We start from the raw sequence: 21,959 nt of genomic DNA on the forward strand, positions 1-21,959 counted from the left end.
ACTGCAAATAAAAAATTAAGTAATGGATTTTTTAAATTTTTTATTATATATTTATTTTTGATAATAATCACTAATGTTCAGCCGTGAAGTCAAAATAAGAAAAAATTTATAAACATTTATGTACATAGTTTTCACTTTTTACAAACTTCCAAATTCCTTGGAAAAATGTGCTCCTGAAATGGTTAACAACTCGGAAATAACAAAAATCTGATATATTATTTAATTTAATATATTATAAATTATATGAAATCATTATAAAAATATTTCTGTGAACAATGCATATCAGATATTTTGTTACTCTTACAAACTGTAAAGATAATTTTAAATATCATGAACTAGATGTACTACATGGAAACTGTTTCCTAGGTTTTGGAAATGAAAATCTAATGAAATCCACCTCTACATCCACAGAATCTTTTTTATGAGACCTATAAGTTCTTGGCAAATCGAAGTTCAACTGAGCTAAAAATTCAACATCCACTTCCCAATCTTGTGCCTTTTTCTTAATGTGCTAATTTGAAGATAGAAAGAAAATATATCACTAAAATTTTAAATATTACAGTTAATCATTAAATTCATTATTTTGTGTGTATAAAATATGAGGGGAAGTCAAATGGTGATTTTTGTAATAGCTTCAAAACAGTTTATTACAAAAACATGGGAATACAGCTGCCCACCCGCCCCCACTTAATGCTGATAATTTGTTTCAGAAAAACAGAATGCTAAGTGAATCAGCACTAAGTGAGCCATATGGTAACATATGTATTTGTAATTTGCAGTCTATGCCATAGGATATTTCCTAATGAGTAATAAACTGTACTGAAAAGATGCACAAATGTCAAAATATTTAATATTCAAAAATTAGTACACATAAATATTCTACATTACGTAGGTATATAATTATGTGGGTAAGTAACTACATTGTCTCAAAATTAAACTTAATGTCAATTAAAATCATGAATTAATTAATCAAATTATTTCGTGATCAGCATTACACACAGCTTGGTTGGCCATATCTCCCGAACGCTTCTGACATCTTGTTGAATCAATGCCATGTCGGGTAACTGCTGTATTAAGGGCAAAAGGAGGTGATCACTCAGTATATTTTTTAATATGATCGCTTACCTCTACACAATGTGTTTACTGAAAGGAATAGTTTAACAGGATGAGATAACTTGCAAAAGGAATAGTTCACTGCATTGGTTTAAAAAACAACTTATTAAACTGGATAAGCAATTAGCATTTAAATTTTATGAAAAAATTAAATATTAATTTCTAATCCAGTTTAAAAATTGTTTTTTCACCCGGAGCAGTGAAGTGTTTCTACTGCATTGTAACCATACATATATTGCTAATTAGATATAGACCAACACTAGAATGCAGTGTAGTGAATATTATAGACTTGTAGATGACATCGGAACAAAGTTATCACCTTGTATATTTATTCCATTAAATTTTAAATGTGTTAATCCTATCAGTGAAAGAGGGCATAGGGTAGAGTGCAAGGTGATAACTTCATTCCAATGTTCATATAAGTCTAATATTAACTACACTGCATTCTGGTGTTGGTCTATATCTAATTAGTAATATATGTGTGCACATATACCCATTACTAATCTGATCATAAAGCCAAGCCAATATTCAGGAATGATTACCCGAGTGAAGCAAATTAATGATTTTAACTTCACTTGGATTAACTTCATTTTGAAAGAGCTAACGCATTTTTTTTTATTATTATTATAAGCAACTATCACCCTATGGTTCCCCACATCCTATGGTAAATTCCCATGCTATTACAGAAACCACAAGTATATATTAAGCTGTGCTGTAATAATGGTATACAGTTGTGCCCCCGTATCCGCTGATTCAGTTACTCGTGGTTAACCACAAAAAAAAAAAAAACATACTACTCACGTGTCCAATATGATGTAAAAAATAAATTTTTTACAATGTCACATATGGTTTGGTTACCAACATTATAATGGTTCTTTAGAGATTTAACAAATACACTGTTTTCAAGTTTTTGTTTAATTTGAAAGCTCTTGTGTTTGCCCATCATTTTTGCGATTTCTAAACAAAAAAAAAAAAGTTACTATACAAAAAAAAAATTCCAACATCCCTGACATAAATAACATGACAAAATTTGTCCTTTTGCGGTGCAACAAAATACAACACAACTGAATTAGCATTAGTATTAGTAGAGGCCTACGATGCAGGAAAGCAAGCTTATGCAGCATCAGCTCCGATTTCACCCCTCTGTTAGTTCCAAATACTTGTTCAGCTCAGCCTTACATTTATTTAGGCTATCAACTTCCACAACAAAAGATGGAAGTCTGTTCCACCAATCAACTACCCACTGGCTAAAGGCAAACTTCCACACATCTATCCTACATCTGTCTTTCCTCAATTTGAATTTATGCCCTCTCAAATGATTATTCTGAACAAGAGGAAGAATTCCGTCATCATTGACCATGCTCAAACCATTCACGGCTTTATGCACCTCAATCAGATCACCTCGCAGGTGCCTAGTCTCCAAACACTAATCTGCAAAACTTAAGTATTTCTTCGTATGAGCAACCCTTTGTTCCATTCACTAATCTTGTTGCCCTTCTCTGTACTCGTTCCAACAGCTCTGCATCCTTAAAATGAGGCCTCCAGACCTGTATATAGTACTCAAGGTGTGGCCTGACCATCACCTTATACAAGGGGATAATCACCTCCTTATCCCTGCTAGAAAAATTCCTGTATATCATTGACAAGACACCAGGAGCTAATCTTGCAGACTGTCTGCACTGCTCAGAAAACTTCATATCTACCTGCACAATTACCCCAGGTCCTTTTCATTCTCTACCATTGTAAGTCCATTAGCTGATATGTTGCTCTGGGGTTACTGCTTCCCATATGCAGTACTTTACATTTGGTATTGTTAAACTTCAGTTGCAACCTCTCAGCCCATCTGCTCAACTTTTCTAGATCCTATTGCAACATCGTAATGTAATTAGTGTCATTAACAACTCTGCTGACCTTTGTATTATTTGCAAACTTGGACATTAAGCCTGATATACCATCATCAATATGATTAATAAATACAGAAAACAACAATGGACCCAACCCTGAACCCTGCGGTACTCCACTAATAACATTAGTCCACGAAGAGCAGTGTCCATCGATTACCACTCTCTGTATTGTTACACTCAAATATTCCTTTATCCATAGCAGCAATTTGCCTCCAATGTCACACTGGTCCAATTTGCGCAGCAATCTTCCATGTGCAACAGTATCAAAAGCCTTTCTAAAATCTAAATGTATGATATCAAAATTATTCCCTGCATCTAGTTGCTTTGTGACCACATCAAAGTATCCAATCAAATTGGTCCGACAAGACTTCCCCTTAACAAACGCATGCTGTGTCCAAGCTATAACTGAAATCTTGTCTAGATGATCCTGCAGTGCTTCTTTAACCAGTGCCTCCATTAATTTCCCTGGAACAGAAATTAAACTAACAGGTTTATAATTACTTGTGTCACCCTTTTATCCTCCTTTGTGAATTGGGGTCACATTTGCACATCTCCAGTCCATGGGTACTTTCCCTGAGTCCAAGGAAGCTCAATTGTTTGACTAAAGCATTTTAAAAGAGCATAAGCCTCAGGCTGCGAGAGAATTTGATAACATACAAGTTTGTGCAAAGGCAGCATATTAGTACACAGCAAACCTCTGACTAATATGTGTACTAATATGCTGCCTTAGCACAAACTTGTAGTTGTCAAATTCTATTGCAGCGTGAGGCTTACGCCCTTAAAATGCTTTAATCTAACTAATTTTATACACCATCAGGCATCTCTCATATTGTGGGGCTATACTTCATAACTGTTTTGCCATCATTGCATCACCAGGGTACCTACCCACCCACCGAAGAAGGGCCAAATAGTCCTGAAACGGTGCCATCTGGGTGGTGGTATCCATAGCGAATAAGTAACAATAGCCTTCTCCATTGGTGAAGCATTACTTATTCGAAGTAGTGCAATAGCATGGCAACTCGTGAAGGTATTCACAATGTGAGATACAATTAAAACGATGTGATTTCTAACTATTTTTAGAGGTTTGCTGCATACTAATATGCAGCCTTTGAACAAATTTGTACTGAATTGTTGGTTATCTGACCAACTGTAGCCTTTCTGTTACCTCTGCTCCTATCACATCAACAAGCTGTTTCTAACCACAGGATCTCTGTTTGTTAGGTGTTATTTGTTTTTGGACCAATAAACCAAACATACAATCATCCATGAAAACCCCAGGATTTGCAGTTCCCAAGATGTGCATTTGGTACTGACTACTATACCACATTCAAATTAATCTTTTGTCTTTCCCAGTACTGAATTTCTCACACAGCATCCTTGTCCACCTGCTTTATATCGCATGGTATGTACAATTAATGCTTTTATTGAAGGAGTGCTCTATGAAACAGGCAGGCACTCAACGTCTGTTTTACTGTAAGAACCGCAATAAGTACATTGTGGAGTCTTTGCTTGTATGTCCAATGCACACTTTGGCAAGGACCAGACTTTCCTGGAACTGGAAGTGCAGGTGTGTTAAGTGCCAAAAGCAACTAAAGCTATGAGGCATTTTGAGAATAGCTGTGCATTCTTTAATGTCACTTTTTCTTGGGTTTCAGGAAAGCTTCTGCACATAAAAGACTGCCATACAAATTGAAGCAGTGTGGCATTAAGGGCAAGTTGCTGCTATGGATAAAGGGATGGTTGAGTGGGAAAAGACAGAGAATGGTAATCAATGGACACTGCTTATCATGGACTAATGTCATTAGTATAGTCCCCCAGGGTTTGGTATTGGGCCCATTGTTGTTTTCTATATTTATCAATGATATTGATGGAGGGATATTAGGCTTAATGTCCAAGCTTGCAGATATACAAAGAGTGGTTTTTAGTGACAGTATGCTCCTGCAACAGAATTGAGAAAAATTAGGCAGGTGGGCTGAGAAATGGCAACTGAAATTTAGCATTAACAAATGCAAAGTACTGCATATGGGTAGCAGTAACCCCAGAGAAACATACTAATTGTGTGATACTACACTCAGGGTGGTAGAAAGTAAAAAGGACCTGGGAATAATTGTGCAGTCAGATATGAATTTTTCTGAGCAGCGCAGACAGCTTATGGGGCTTTGTCAATGATATACAGGAATTTTGCTAGTAGGGATAAGAAGGTGATTGTATGATTGTATAAGGCAATGGTCAGGCCACATCTTGATACTGCATACAGATCTGAAGGCTTCATTTTAGGAAGGATGTAGAGCTGCTGGAATGAGTACAGAGAAGGGGGCAATATCATTATGGATGATATGAAACAGAAGTGGCCCCAATACTGATCTCTAAGAGACTCCACTTGTGACCCTGGGCCACACTGAGGTATGCCCATTTATGACTACTCTGTCTCCCATCTTTTAGCCATCCTTTGATCTAACAGAGGATCTTTTCTATTAATCCCGGTTTGTGCTAGTATGTACAATAGCTTTTAAAGAGGAACTGTATTAAAAGCTTTACTGAAGTCAAGGTAAATAATGTCAAAGTTGTTTCTTGCATTCGACTAATTTATGACTTCATCATAATAATTAACTATATTGGTGAGGAAAGATTTCTACTTCACAAACCCATGTTGTGATCCATGAAGGATCCTTAACCACAAAGCATGATCTTTCCTTACCAATGTAACAAACCCACTAGTCTACAGTTTCCCATCGTGTCTTTTGCACCTTCTTTGTTGATTGGGGAGATGTTATGCTCTTCTCCAGTCCAGGGATTGCCCTGGAGTCTAATGATTATCTCATTAACATCTCCATCTGGATGATGCACTCACATGCAGCCTTTTTTTGTATAATAGGATGTATATTGCCCATGCCTTTGCTTGGCTTCAGTAGTTTTTTCTATACAGTCAGTCCTTGTATAGCACGATAGTTGTGTTCCTAGCAACCCTCGTGCAATGCAAAATCGTGAAATATAAACAACAGGCCCTATGGGAAAAATAGGGTTAGGTGCCGACCACCCAAGATCGAACACACATTTGTAACCACAACATTACCAAACACAAAATACGTAAGTATTTTATTACGACTATTACGTAATAAAATATTGCTAATGCTTTTGCTTCTATCATAAGCAAACTTGTTTTTTGTTTGATTTTCTATCGAAACAGATGACAGCCTTCCATCTCTTCCAATTCTTTGTGTCTTGGATCTAATGGATTTTAATTACACTTTGAGTTGTTCCTGCTGTGAAAGTTGTTTTTATGCATCTTTCTAATTCTCGGCGTTGCCTCATTTAGGCCTGTAGCACGTGCAATATCACATGGCCTTTCATTTCGCTCAAAGCGTTTCACAATTTCATATTTTTTCTCTATCGACAGAGGCGGACCGGCCATAAGCCTTACCGGAGAAACCCCGGTGGGCCAGAGGCTGGTGTGATTTTGGCCATAAATGGTAGTATGGGCTGCTACACATTTTCCCGGGTAAGAATTTTTGATCCAGTCCACCTCTGTCTATCGATATTTCTTTTCTTTTTCTCTCTGAATCTGTAGTGTCTTCACCAGGATGCTTCCTTTTCAGGGAATAAAGTTTTTAGGGAATAAAGCACAATTACAAAATGAGGAGGCACGCTTGATACACATAAACAAAGCTGCACGCATGTAGCAACTGAATAAACAACACCGTAAAGGCAGAGATACACTATTAACACCTCATATTTTACTAAAGCACATTTCTGGGGGTTACTACCATAAAACAATTTCCAGTTGCGTTCCTGCTAGTGGAATCTGTTATAAACTGGTAGTAAACTCGATCTAATTGCATTTGCGATAATACCGATAGCTGGAATTGTGTGGGTTTTTACCTTATTATGGTGAAATGTGTTTCCCCTTCACTTATATAAAAAAACATAAATTCATTTTCAGAATCTTCTCTTCATTCCTATCGTGTTGCGTTCAGTTGGGGTTATTCCGCGTTTGACTGCCATTTCTTGTAAACGCAAAGGCGAATCGTGCATAAGCGAATTCGGTTCGTCTTATATAAGATATCGTTCCCCTATTTATAAATCGTGTATGATCGAATTCGTGTAGTGTAAACACGTGTTATACGAGGACTGACTGTATTACCCTTCTCTGAGATTGATATATTACTTAACTTGAAGCTTAATTTACAGCAGTTTGACTTCTTGTCACTGATTCCTCATGGTCAAATGGTCTTTCAACTGTAAAGATTGTTGCTAAGTACATATTCAACTTAGTCTGCCACTTCTGCTGAGTTTTCCATAACTTTGCCTGTCTTACTCCTTCAGTGGTATGGTTACATGTACGCTTTTAATACTCATATAAACCAGTGACTTGCTATAGTCTAACTATCCCATACTTTATTCTTTTTTTTTTCAATTAAACCCTTCATGCTCTAGTGTTCCACTTGGGCATCTTTCTTTTGTGAAACTTCTCCACTAGAACAAATGCATTTGCAATTTTCCAAATAAATCCCTAGAATACTTCCTATGAAGAACTCATATCCAACAGTTTATAGTTGTCTCTTCAGTTAATAGAACCCAATAAATACTTCACTCCATTATACTTTACTGGCTTGAAATTGAAATCTAACTCCTTTCCTTTGATTATAGAATTCTCTTGGGACACTACCCATTTTATTACATTGCGGTCACTACCTGCTATTGGTCCTTGCGTTGTCATAATTTGGATGCAGTTTGGATCATTGTTTAAAACCAAGTCAAGGATATTAGAGCCCCTTGTACTTTCTCTGATGTTGGAATAGATAACAATCGCCCATATGGTGCAAAAATTATTTCCCTATTGTATTGCTGGACCACAATTTCCAATCTATAAGAGGCAGGTTGAAGTCGCTCATAATGAGGCAATCACACTGGGCTGCCCATTCAAGTTGCCTATAGAGATTTTTTCCAAAAATCCTCAGAATTGTTTGGTCTATAACATACCCAACTATTGTCATCCCTTTACCACATGTCATCTTGCACCACACAGATTCAATGTCCAATTGAACTTGATCTGATTCTGGGTAAAATCTTATGGTGTAACTGACTTTGGTTATAATAAATATTTTATAGTATTTGAGTTTGGAGTATTTTATACCACATATACCACAAGCTGGAGCTACAAAAAATTCATGATGCTAAGATCTTTTGTCTGTTGTTTTTCCACAACAGTGATCCTTTGTTGAGTTAAACACATTAAGCAAACCAGTATTGCTCACTGAATTTTACTACTATAGAGTGCAAACATAGCATTAAAAAATTTCAATATTTGCACAATGCAATAAAAGTTACAGATGTCATATCAATAATGATACATGAAGTGAAATGATTTTGGGAAAACAAGAGACTTGTAGTTCATCCAAGAAACAGAAAACTAACAGTGCCTTTTGACATTGTGGAAATAATATCCCAATCTACAGATTACATTCAGTCTACTACAAAGACTTTGCAAGAATTCTGTATTACATGGAACACCAAGTGAAAAAGCACCGAGAGGAACATTACATTGCTGTTGCAGACTAATTATGACTGTAAGGAACAGTATCATTTATGTATGTAATTTTAATAAAAAAATTAATTTTCCCACAAAAAACATTATAAATCTCACACCGTGAACCAAACAATGAAATGCCTCACTCTTGCACTTTGAATAAATAACATCTCTCTTAAAGAGAAGTATACCACTACTGATTTTCAGCAGGTGCCACTATCCAGAACTGCTTCAAGGATTACCGTCTCTCCTTCAGTGAGTAATTTTGTCAGCATAGGAGCTAACAACCCTGTTATAAGTTTCCATGATATCGAAAGCTCCCAAATGTCAAAAGGTGTAAATGAATTAAATTTTTATAAATATAGAGCTGATAGGTTTCAAACTATGGAAATTACATAACATATAATATAAAAGCATCATTCATGTACATAGCTATGATGGCAGAACTAATTTTGATTGTTAGTTATATAATTATGTTAAACTACTTGTTAAAAAATTTCCAATTTCCTTAACATAAAATGTTCTGGCATCAAATATATGTACGATTATCATGTTTGTAACAATGGGAAGGAAATGTACTTACACCCTAAGCTAACTTGTAAAGTACTAGAGAAATACAGCTCTATGACATGATATGCACTGCTATTTGTATAAAATAAAATAAAGTTATCACAAAAAGAAAATGCAATTTTGTAGTTAGCATTGTTTGACACAAAACCCTCAATTTATAATATTTTCTTGAATTTATATTATTTTCTCTCTGCCACATAATTATTTCTTGAAATAATTATGCAGCTGAGATAGTATTAACTTGATCTTATTTTTTTCTTTTATTCTTCAAGAATAAATGACTACTGTTATTTTTGGCTGAAAAAAAAAAAAAAAAAAAAACCTTTCTCCATATGATAATTTAAGATCAGCTCAGTCTCCATCAAATAAATACTTCTGCAATTAAAGGCTAGTAAGACAACATACTTTCTTCTCTTGCAGATGTTTTATATTTGCTGGTCCTTAAAAAAATGCCATCTGTCTTTTTGGTTAAAGTTCAAGGTTGACTAAATCTCTATCAGATAAATGCTGCAATTAAAAAGTTAATAAGACTACCTACTTCTCTCGTGGATGTTTTATGTAAACTGTAGACAGCTTCTTTAGCCATAAATAATGCTGTTTTCAGAAAGATCATGTCAATTCCTAGAAATTAAAAAATTCAGTAAAGTTAAGAGTATTATTTATACATCTTTTACAAACTATCTTTTTTAAAGGTGGTTGTACTCACATCACAGTAAAATATAATATATATATTTACACACATCTCTGTTCTTTTTTTTTTTTTTGGTAGTTGTTGGTGCATCGGCTTCTGTGGCCATAATGCACCTCCCAAGGTTTTTTTTTGCAGTACTTTGATCCAAGCCCGAGGCGGGAATCGAACCCGCGACCTTTGGGTTGCCAGGCTGGCACTTTACCCACCTGGCTAACCCGGTCGGCACATCTCTGTTACAACACATTTTACTCATATATTCACTTAACCATTTACCTTATCAAAATAAATCTACATAAATTCTAATGCAATAATTTATTTCACTTCCATGCAGTACTGATTTAAGTGAAATGATTTTACCTAATTTCTGATTTTTTATTGTTTAGGAGTTTACTATATAGAGATTTCATAAAATTATACTTTATACATTCATTATTATGCATAGGATTTTATTGAAATTTTAATTTCTGAACTATCACACAAAAATAAGAATAATATAAATGGCAAAATTAAAAAAAAAAAAAAAAATATATATATATATATATATATATCTCAGGATATTTTATTTTTCTTTTGAAATAAAAGTTAATAAATGTATGTTAATGCAAATTCATTAACATACATTTGGCAGTTGGCACTTTGATAAATTAAGTGCCAAATGCCTAGTCTGTTTTCCCATTTCACTTAACACTGCATATTAAACTTCTTGAAATAACTTCCAACTGCTGTTGGTGCACCTGTATATAGTTAAAAAAGAAAAAATTTGTGCTAGGCAAGAATTAGTTATCCAAGTATAGCATTTGCTTTACTCCTTTCTGAATGTTTCACTTGGATTTCAGGTTCTGCTACCCCTTCAAATACAGCTGTTCAGTTTCCTTAACATTCCCTGCATATATTGATGCACATTCTATACAGTCCATCAGAAACAATTTTTTAATGAAAAATTGCAGAGGAAACTCATATCTATTTTATACATTTGGGAGTTTTATATTGAAAGTACGGAGGCAATAAATATGCCTCTTCCAATGTTTTACACTGTTTAATATGTAGAGTGATTTGTCATAACTTTGTGGAGCATTTCATGTCATGATATTTAACAATGAGATACAGTAAAATTTTAGTTATCCAAATTTTTTTTTAACTTTTATTTTTCTCATTATTTCACCCAAAGAAATTGGCACATTTAATATTTAACTATAATAAACAAAACTATCACAAGAATATAATAAAATCACGATTCCACTAACATGCTATTCTCCAAAAAGTATTTGTACAACATTGGCTTCACACTGTCATCCACTTCAATAGCATGTCAATTCTCCTTTGGCTAATATGACACACTCCATCCTCCAAGGTAGGCTTTTCCACAAATGAATAGCAGGCACAGTCCTCCATTCCTTGTGCATAACAGAGCAACGTTGGCAGTATGGCATGGAGCATTAGCCTGTTGAATACAAATATTGTTGCATTCTGGCTGCAGGCATCTTCCACACCACCCATCTGATCAGACAGGATGTAACAAGATTCGTCACTTCACAGAACTGACTTCCACCACTCTATGGATCAGTTAGAGCATCTGTTGCACTATTTTGGGTGAAACCCCTGGTTGTGGTTGATATGCTTATATGTTGCCACTGTACCATGAAAACAGATGGAGATCCATATGTGGTGTACTCACACAGACCCATCTTAAACTGCTAGTCGATGTTTTGCAGGGATGTCTGACGAGACAGTCATACTATCCTTCCAAGTACCCTCTGGTCATGTGGAGTGAGTTCCCATTGTTATCCTGTGCATTGCTAGATGGTGATGGTATCAGCATGCTTCCACTTCACAATAACATCACTGGCTGTTGACTTTGAATGGTGTAGACTTTCAGCACTTTCACAAGCCAGCAAATGTGATGACAACAGCAACCTTCTTCAAATCTAACAACTCATCTCTATATGCCATGATGAGAACCACCGACTTGAATGGCTCATACATGTTCCTTATATGCAAGCCTCAGTCACTTGTTTATAATATTAACTACACTCATATTATTCATAAAAATTTCCTATTAAAAAAAAAAAAAAAAAAAAAGGCTACAAATTCATGATTACATAAATTACTGAAAATAGAAAATAAAATCATTTTGTATGACTAAACAAATGTGGGTAAATGGTTATCACTTTTTCACAGATGAGAAATAGTGTGTTATCATTAAATACTAATAGGAATCAGACAGTGAAAATGAAGGATCCATTATGATGAATATATACATGAAAACCAATAGTCAGGCATTTAATGTACTTCATATTGAAACTAGGCCAAAGGCCTAGTTTCAATATCTCTTGCTCTTCATACTCATTGATATTCATCTTGCTTCACTGATACTGGTAATTAGATAATTTGGGCAGATGGGCTAAGAAGTGGCAACTGAAGTTTAACCTTGACAAATGCAAAGTACTGCATATGGGTAGAAGTAACCCCAGAGAAACGTACCAACTGTGTGGTACTACACTTAAGGTGGTAGAAAATGAAAAAGACCTGGGAGTAATTGTGCAGTCAGATATGAAGTTTTCTGAGCAATGCAGACAGGCTGCCAGGGCAGGTCATGGGGTTTTGTCAATGATATATAGGAATTTTGCTAGCAGGGAAAAGGAGGTGATTGTCCCTCTGTATAAGGCAATGGTCAGGCCACGCCTTGAGTACTGCGTACGGGTCTGGAGGCCTGATTGAGGTGTATAAGACCTGCACGGTGATCTGATTGAGGTGTATAAGGCCTTGAATGGATTGAGCATGCTGAATTCTGATGGGATCCTTCCACTTGTTCAGATTACGAACGTAAGGGGGCATAAATTCAAACTAAGAAAGGACAGATGTAGAATAGATGTGCGGAAATTTGTATTTAGCCAGCGGGTGGTTAATTGCTGGAACAAACTTCCATCTGTCGTGGAAGTTGATAGGTTAAATAAATTTAAGGAGGAACTGGACAGACATTTGGAGGGAATGGTGTGATTTTTTTTTTTTTTTTTTTTTTGGTTGATGCTGCATAAGCTCATACACTTGCTTTCTTGCATTACATGCCACTACTACTACTACTACTACTGCATATGAATATGCAGTATCAATACTTCAATGAATATCAATACTTCAATGAATATCAATCTTCATTGATATTCATCTTGCTCTTGATACTGATGAAATCAAGAAAGATGAATATCAAGAGCAAGAAGAATATCAAAACAAACCAATTGATTGTACAGATACAATACAATCATAGAAAATACAGAATCTTGCAACAGAAAAATAGTAACATCTTTCAAGCAGCAAAACACAAACTAGCAATTTTTAAAGTTGTATCAGCATGTAAAGTACATAATATATCGGCACCTCTGTAGCCAGGTGGGCAGGAGCAGTAGTGCGTAGCACACGCTTCTTGATTAGACCGGGGTTCGAGCCCATGACGACCAAATACGGAGGATGCGGAAAGGTCAGGGAATGACCACCGCATATCCCCGGAGCAATATGGCCTTAGTTGCTAATGCTCCTAAAAACCAAATAACAACATAATATATAAACAATAAATGCAAACTACTGTAATTTTCTAGCTGTAGCTTTTTGTGTACTATAGATTCCATTTAAAACTGATTATCAAAAAAAAAAAAATATATATATATATATATATATATATATATATATATATATATCCAAAACACCCTCCATCCTCACTGTTTTGGATAACCAAATTCTACTTTATTTGAAAAGCATGATGTCTTGCTTTACAGCATTTTCAGCATCATTTTGACTTTTATTTAATCATTGACAACCGAATGGATGAAATGTATACACATTTGCAATTCTGAGTAACACTGACTTTCCATGATTACCATCTCCAGTGGTAACTAAATGTAAAATTGTCACCTGTTATAATCAGCAATGTTATCCAGCCAGTTCACACCAGTTCAGCAGAGCTGATTATTAAAAGTTTAGAAACATGCTGTTTCTGCTATGTTTTACTGTCTGTAAAAGAGTACTCAAAGTGGACCAGTTGTTTAAAAAAGGTTCAGTGACACTAATGGTTATATAATCTGTTATGTTGCCATGATTTCAGTTTCAGATACCAGTTCTACCATGATACACCAGTAATAGTGAAAATACAAGTTTCAAAAATATATAGATATATTACATTATATGTTTCTAATATGCAGACCTACTTTGAAATAATCCATTCTATATGAAAACAGTTAAAATTAAAAAAAAAAAAAAAATCAGAAATACTGATTTCTGTTCTAAAAGATTTCTAAATTAAAGTGTGCTTTCAATTTGATTTAACAAATATCAAAAATGTCCAATATTGAATCCAACAAGTTTAATTTGGAAAAATTTAATTAAAAAAAAAACCTATATAAAATACCATACCTTAATTAAACAGGTCTGAGTGAGGAATATTAAGATTTTATTTAAACTCTAACCTAAAATTACTGCACATTTAAGTGCTGTTACTGTGGTCAACAGCTGTTTATCCTTCTCAAAATTCTCTCTTTGAATGATGCACTTTTATATCAACATACTCAACTGTCGACGTAAAAGCAGTTTGCCTTCAGAAAACCAATTTTCAGAATACCTCATAGCATCATCATAGTTGTGAAAACTTGAGCTTTTTCTGTTCAAACCAAAATGCCAGTCCTTTAGTTCTTTAATCTTGGGGATAAAAAAAAAAAAAAAAAAAATGCAAGGTCAGAAGAATTGAGTGGTTGCACCATGTGATTTCTTCTTATCCCATGGTCAGGAGAACACAGTAGTTTGCCACCATCTCTACTAATTCTGATTTCAATTTGCAAAATATCAGCAGTTATTGAAGCAGAACTCAAGGTGCTTTCCATAATCACAAGGCAGGGCTTTTTTTTTAACAGGACTTCAACAATATATCTCCCTTATTAGCATTAGCAAAAGCACATGATGCAAGAAAGCAAGCTTATATAGCATCAGCCAAAAAAAAAAAAAAAAAAAACCCTTATTTTACCCATCCACTCGCTCCAAATGTTTGTCTGCCTTGAATCTATTTAAGCTATCAACTTCTACAACGACAGATGGAAGTTTGTTCCAGCAATCAACCACCCACTGGCTAAAGGCAAACTTCTGCACATCTATCCTACAACCGTCTTTCCTCAATTTGAATTTATGCCTTCTCGGGCGATTATTCTGAGCAGGAGGAAGAAGAATCCCATCCACACTGAGCATGCTCAAACCATTCAAGGCTTTATACACCTCAATCAGATCACCTCGCAGGTGCCTAGTCTCCAGACACCGTAATTTGCAAAACTTAAGCCTTTCTTCATAAGAGCAACCCTTTGTTCCATTCACTAATCTTGTTGCCCTTCTCTGTAACAGGAGAGACTGTAGAAGCAGTCTCTCCTATTAACAAGCACAGACCAGGCTGAGAAAAATTCTAGCCCTTGAGCCTTGCACAATCTCTCCAGGACCAAATTGATCGACAAGACTCTCATCATATACTCCCTCCTATCGTGTCTGGGCAGAATTATTCAAGATTGCATCACATGATATGAAGTGCATCACAAGAATACTTTTGCAATCATGAAACACAGGTGCAATTTGTTTTTTTTTTTTTAGCAGAATGAACTACTCAATTTTTGTGGATGTAGTGAATCTGAATGTTTCTACTCACTTGACTGCTATTTAGTTCTGGATCATAATAAATTGATATCTTATAAATGGTCACTACAAAACTAAGAAACCTTTGACCTTTTGCTCAAACCATACTAGTATGGTATGGTATGGTCTGAGCCAGAACGTTCTGCACATGCTAAACACATTTAAGTATAAAATGGTATGGAACAAAGTGAGCACAGATTCTTTACATTTTTGTGTTCTTCATTTCCAGGAGTGAGTTTAGATGACATCTGTTCAGTGCTACTCTATGAGATGAACATTTCACAGCTTAGTTATAAAATGGTGTGGAACAAAGTGAACACAGATTCTTGACATTTTTGTGAAATGTTCATATCTATGAGATGAACAGTTCACAGCTTAGTTGACAAACTACAGTTGTCATTCTTCATCCATGACTTTGTGGACTTCTTCAACCTGCTGTAGGATAGTCACAGTTTTTTGGTTGACCAGACTCTGAAGTTTCAGCTGCAGATCCTCACCCTTAATTGAAACATTTGAGCCACTTGAAAATCACAACTCTCTTTAAACATTTATCACAATAAACATCTGTCATTTCTTTTTCATATCCACATTACTCAAACTTTGTCAAAAACAAATAATACATAACATGTTGATCTCCAAATCTCTCATTAATGGCTGGCAAAATTAAATTTCAATGGTTCCAGCAAAATGATAACTAATTACCATATTTGTCGGCTTATAAGATGCTGAGGCATGGAAGATGCACCCTAATTTTGGAACTGTAAATTTAAGAAAAAAACTTTTGAAAAAAAAATTATTGTTAATAACAATGGAAATTAAAAATTCAATAAAAATAAAACCCAAAAGCCAATAAAGAAAGGTATAGGATTATTAATCGTATTATTTTAGTATTATTCAACTTCAGATTCATTACTGACTTGATCATTATCATCATCCTCTTCGCTAATATCACTGTCACTCTCATATAATAAATGATCTTCAGTGCCATCTACTGCATTACTTATATCACATTTTTTAAAGGACTCGACCACAATTTGTCTTAACATCATGCTATCATGCCATGACTTCAGCACCCATTATTCAAACACTTGTGCTTGTGATGGACGTTTCATCCTTACCATAGGCATCGTACCATGGTTCCACTCTATCATACATTTAATCCATTGCTCACACATGTTATCCTTATTGCTGCTGACACCTAACAGCTGTAACTGGGAAGTTACAGCCATTAGATAAAGTGTACTAACGTTACTGAAAACTGTACTAATGTATAGTAGTTAACTATCCGTTAACTAATTTACTCTCGGTTTTGCACATGTGCTGTACTGCCACTTTTGGCTTCTAGGATGCAAAACAATTTTTTAAGTTATTTATAAGGAAAAAAAGTGCACCTTATAAGCCGACAAATACAGAACAACATACAACTGCCTAAGGATATCTTTAGACATACAATTTTGTGCACTCAAAAGGATTTAGCCAAAATTTATATGGGAGAGAGTGGTCATGGTGCTAACTGTCTATGAATAAAATGATCGGTACAATTAAATAATATACTGGTACCTTTATTTTTTGTTCCAAATGGAGGATTCATAATCACTACATCAACTGATTTACTCCATCTTTCAGGAAAATTCTGTGACAAATTCATTTGGAGGAAATCTACATTATTAACTTCCAGTTCTACACAGTTTCCTTTGGCAATATTAAGGGCATCTTCGTCTATATCTATACCAAGACATAATCTGCATGAAACAAAAATGCCATGTCAGCACAAAATAAAATAGTCTAAAATTATTACTGAAATTGATACATTATGAATCTGCAAATGAAAAACAGCATATTCCTGAAACATCAAATGTGTTTAAGTGTTGATATTGAGGTATTTTCAATTTAATTGCAATATTTCAATAAAAACAACTTAATCACATGATATATTAGTGTGGCATTATTAATTCTTTCTCAAATTAACATTTAACTTAAATCTTAAATGTTAGTCAAATCGCCTTATCTTTGAAAATGTTATTTAAATCTGCTGTGAATCCTTTTATGAGAAATCATCAATACAACCTTACAATGTTACTTTTGTTTAAAACAAAGACATTGAAGCATTTATGAAAATAAATATCTTTATATTCTGTTGAAAGAAAATTAAAATCTGTGTGAAAGAGACTAAAGAAAATTTCAGGCAGGATTTTGGAAAAGACATGATAAACAAGTATAAGGAAGGCAAAAATGTTTTGCCATTTAGTTAAAAACCTCTGAACAAGGCAGATGGGCAGGTGATAAAACTATATGAATTTTCATCAAAAATTACAAGGATGTCGAATCTAAATCAGAGCAGGAGGACATTTTATAAGTATAAAGTAAATACATTGGCGAATTGCTAAGCACAAAAACTGAAAGCATCACTGAAGATGATAAAAAATATTGAAATGGAGGTATTTGCTGATATTATCGCTACCGTTAAAGTAAAAAAAGACCATGGAAAATATCAAGTATGGAAAGGCAGCAGGTGTACATGAAATTAAACCTGAAATACTGAAAGCATGGAAGGAAAGCAGAACAGGTTATATTGCATTATTCAGAAGTTCTGTTTGCCAGGAGTTGGAGTAAGGAATTAATTGTACCAATATATAAAAATAGAGATAAAGCTGAATGAGGAAATTAGTTAGAGGTAAAATATATGCATGCAACTTACAGACAATGTTAGAAGTATTTTGAATATAAAACCTAGGGAAGAACAGTTTTAAGCCAGATGGGAATGCCAGGCTCAAACAGTTGCTCTAAGAAAATTACAGAAAAGTCATGGACATATAAAAGCTTGTTGATATGTAATGCTGCCACTATACACAACTTTGTTTGGTTTACTGTGTATAGAAATGATGCTAATGCACTAATTCATGACAAAAGCTTGTTGTAAGATTTGCAAATCTTGAAAAAGAATGTGATAAAGAACCTAAGAAATCAGCTCTTTCAAATTTTATAGAAAATGTGGCATGAATGATTACCTTTTAAGTGGAATAAAAAGTTTGCATAAAATAGGCAAATCTGCAGTGAGTGTGTATGATGCATGGGAAAATTATTTAAGGTTGTACTTGGCTGTACTTTATCACCACTTCTTTTATAATTTTCATTGACCATTTGATAAAAGTACATAAATTACTGACAAAGTTTGGCACAGAAGATATAAAAACCAGGTCATTATTGTACACTGACAGTATTGTACTGTTAAACAGCAGCTTGCAAGATTAATTATCTGAATAAATTATACAAAAGTTGTTGGTTAATGTTAAACTCTGCTTGTCCAAGGCAAATTATTTGATGGTTGTTAGCTTTTAGACATGTCAACAACTTAGGCCACATTGCATGATTGTGCACTGTGTGTATTCATGGACTGATCTGCTTGTTAATCAGGCTGAAAACCCAGAATAACACATAAGGAGGAGGAGGATGTCTTACTTCCTCTGCCTGAGATCAGCTGACTACAGCTCTGGTTGAAGAGGTCTTTAAAAATTCTTCCAATCTATAATGGGATTCAAACCCAGACCCCTTCAGACAAGTGGCAAGAGCACTATTCTGTCATGGAGGACAAAGGTTGTAGACAGTTTAACATGAAAATTCACGGAAACAAAAATTATGAAAGTTGGCAGGCAGGGAAATTTAGACAGCAGACTAAATAATCAAAAATTGGAACAAGTTATTAATTCTGTATATCTAGTTTTTAATGAAGATGGAAGATTAAACCTAGACATAACAACAGATTAAATAAAGCAGAAAGGGTAGGAAGCCAATTAAATTCATTTGGAGCAAAAGAATTATCCATAGGACAATATTTATAACACAGTTTTTAAGAATATTTCAACTTATGGAGCAGAGAGGCAGGCAAGAAATAAAAATTGATCAAAAATCTTCAGATATGAGAATTTTAAGAAAAATGAATGGAACTAACAGACAGAAGCAATGGCAAGGCCATATTACAATATATAAATAAGAGAAAATCTTGCAGTAACTAATGTCCAGTAAAAGGTAGTGAAGCAAACTTAGATGGTATGTAGAAATGATGGGTGAAGAGAACATGGTGTTGCTTGTGAAGAGATACATATATATATAGAGAGAAATTTTTGTAAAAGAATAAGAGAAGTTTACCTTAATATGATACATAGAACACTTCAGTATGATACTCTCCAGAAATTAAAACGAATATAATATTCAAATATACATAACATTCGAATATAACAGTTTTGATTTCTGGAGAGTATCATACAGATGTGTTCTACGCACCATATTGAGGTAAAATTCTCTTATTCTTTTACAAATATTGAGATCAAGGTAGAATGTATTGAGCATCACAGCTCTGGTTTATACTAAAAAATATATAGAGAAAAGAGACTTTAAAAAAAAAAGAGTACGTCAGAGAGGAGTAATAAGCATTATGCAGTTGTAATTAAACTGAACAGCTGGGTTAAGAGAAACTATAGTTTAATTAAAGTCTTCTATGAAGTTATAATCTTAGTAATTAATAATAAAAAGAAAACTATATTACTTTTCACTTCAATTAAATCACAGAAAAAGAAAATACAAATGCAATTAATTTTAAGAAAAAATAGAATGTGCTTGAAATGTAATACATCCATACATTACCTAACTTGTAATGGAAATATGTTATCAGATATTACTTAATAAGAAAAAGTGCAATCATATTTTCAGCATGTTTTGTTGGTCCCTGGAGAGCTTTTAAGATCAATCATAGCCTCTCCTGCCTCCTCACTCCTGATCACAGAAATCTACTCATAAATGAAAGCATATTTTACGTATTATTCTAGAATGAAAAATCGGATTGAGGCCAAATTTTCAATGTGTTCTGTTGGATGGTGGGAAAAATTTCAGGTCCTGTTACGATTTCACAGTCCTCGTTAGCCCCCATAAAAATCAGCTTAAATGAAGGTATGTTATCGCATTAATTGACAAGAAAAATGTGGATTGCTACCAAATTTTCAACATATATTCTGGGAGCAATATGGCCTTAGTTGCTAATGCTCCTAAAAACCAAATAACATATATTCTGTTAGCCCCTAAGATGGTTCTAAGTTCAATTCTGATTTCATGGCATTCCCTATGGAAATATTACAGTTTCCTGCTGGTTCGACCATATTTCCTGAATGAACTGACTCTGGCCATACATTTTCCCAACACATTTAATGTTGACGGTTTTACTTCCCATACAGTCCACAATTGAAAAATGTTTCCATGCCTCCATCATCATTTCAATAGATTCGGAATCAATATTTTCCAAAATCCATTGTAACAATTTTCTGATGAAATGAATTTTAAGAGTAGATATAATGTCTTGATCTAATGGCTGAATTAAAGAAGTTGTATTAGGTGGTATAGGAACATTACTTCAATGTTTCGATGACTTAAACCTTTTGGATGGCCTAGCGCGTATAGTAATAAAACTTGGAAATATAGATTTTTTTTCTGCTTTACTTTTCCACAGCTGGCACAAAACAATTTAAAAGCCATTCTTTAAACAAATTGATAGTTACCCAAGTTTTTTTTATTTGCTTTCAATATACTGGTAACACATTTTTATTTACACCTTTCATTACACGAGGATGGATCTATAAACCACCATAGGTTTTATCATGCAATCTCCTGATGTGTTACTGCACTTAAGTAACATTACATGATCTTTTCATGCCTTAAAACCTTAAAACCTGGTGCAGTTGTCTCTTTTTTTGAAATAAACATTCTGTTGGCCATTTTTTTTCCACCAAAGACCTGTCTCATCAGCACTGAAAACTTGATGTGGTGTGCATCCGTGCTCTTAAATAATTTTTTTAAATTCCTCTGCATTCTTCTTGGCAGCTTCATTATCAGCCAATGCACTTTTCCCTTGAATTCTTATGTTACATAACGAGAAATGGTTTTTAAATGGCTCAAACAAACTCCGAGTTAACAGGTTTTCCATTTTCTTTTAAATGGTTATACATTTTTAGTGCCCTTTTGCTTAATTACACTGCTATCTAATGGAGTCCATTTTTTTTTACTGCTATCGTCAATCCAAATACTGAATGCTTTTTCCATTTTCTCAATTACTGGCACTTGGAGACGAATTGTCATATTTGCAGGAAATGAAAGATCCTGCAGCAACAGCAGTTCTAATTTTCTGTTAATTTTTATTTATGGTCAGCATTGTTGCTTCATTTAAATTTAAATTAATTGATATTTCTGTTCACCGATAATTTTTTTTTTTTTTGGTTTTAAAATTTAAAACAGTAAAAAGGATAAGCAATTAATAACAAAGAACACGGCTCTCACAAGTTGCAACAAACACTATACAGGAAAGTTAGATACAGAGTAATGAGTTTCTGAAAATTTATTTATGTTTTTTATATGATTGAATATTTCATGGAAGGGGAAACCCATTTCACTATAATAATAATGTGAAAACCTACAGAATTCCAGCTATCAGTACTATCGCAAATGCAAGAAGATA

At 34.3% G+C, this 21,959-nt stretch overlaps 1 protein-coding gene across 1 annotated transcript in view; it reads right to left on the reverse strand.

Annotated features, from left to right (window-relative positions):
- Positions 1-328: 328 nt before the first annotated feature.
- Mettl5 (Methyltransferase like 5) overlaps positions 329-21,959 on the reverse strand; it is a 40,229-nt gene continuing 18,598 nt past the window's right edge. The window contains exons 4-6 of the mRNA XM_090383044.1: positions 17,021-17,202; positions 9,653-9,735; positions 329-511 (exon numbers count right to left, since the gene is read on the reverse strand). Of these exons, the coding sequence (XP_090239170.1) occupies positions 329-511; positions 9,653-9,735; positions 17,021-17,202 (448 nt within the window). The remainder of the gene's footprint in view (positions 512-9,652; positions 9,736-17,020; positions 17,203-21,959) is intronic.

The sequence above is a fragment of the Mastigoproctus giganteus genome, chromosome 10 (genome assembly GCF_048544385.1).
Source record: "Mastigoproctus giganteus isolate SK-2022 chromosome 10, ASM4854438v1, whole genome shotgun sequence".
NCBI lineage: Eukaryota > Metazoa > Arthropoda > Arachnida > Uropygi > Thelyphonidae > Mastigoproctus > Mastigoproctus giganteus.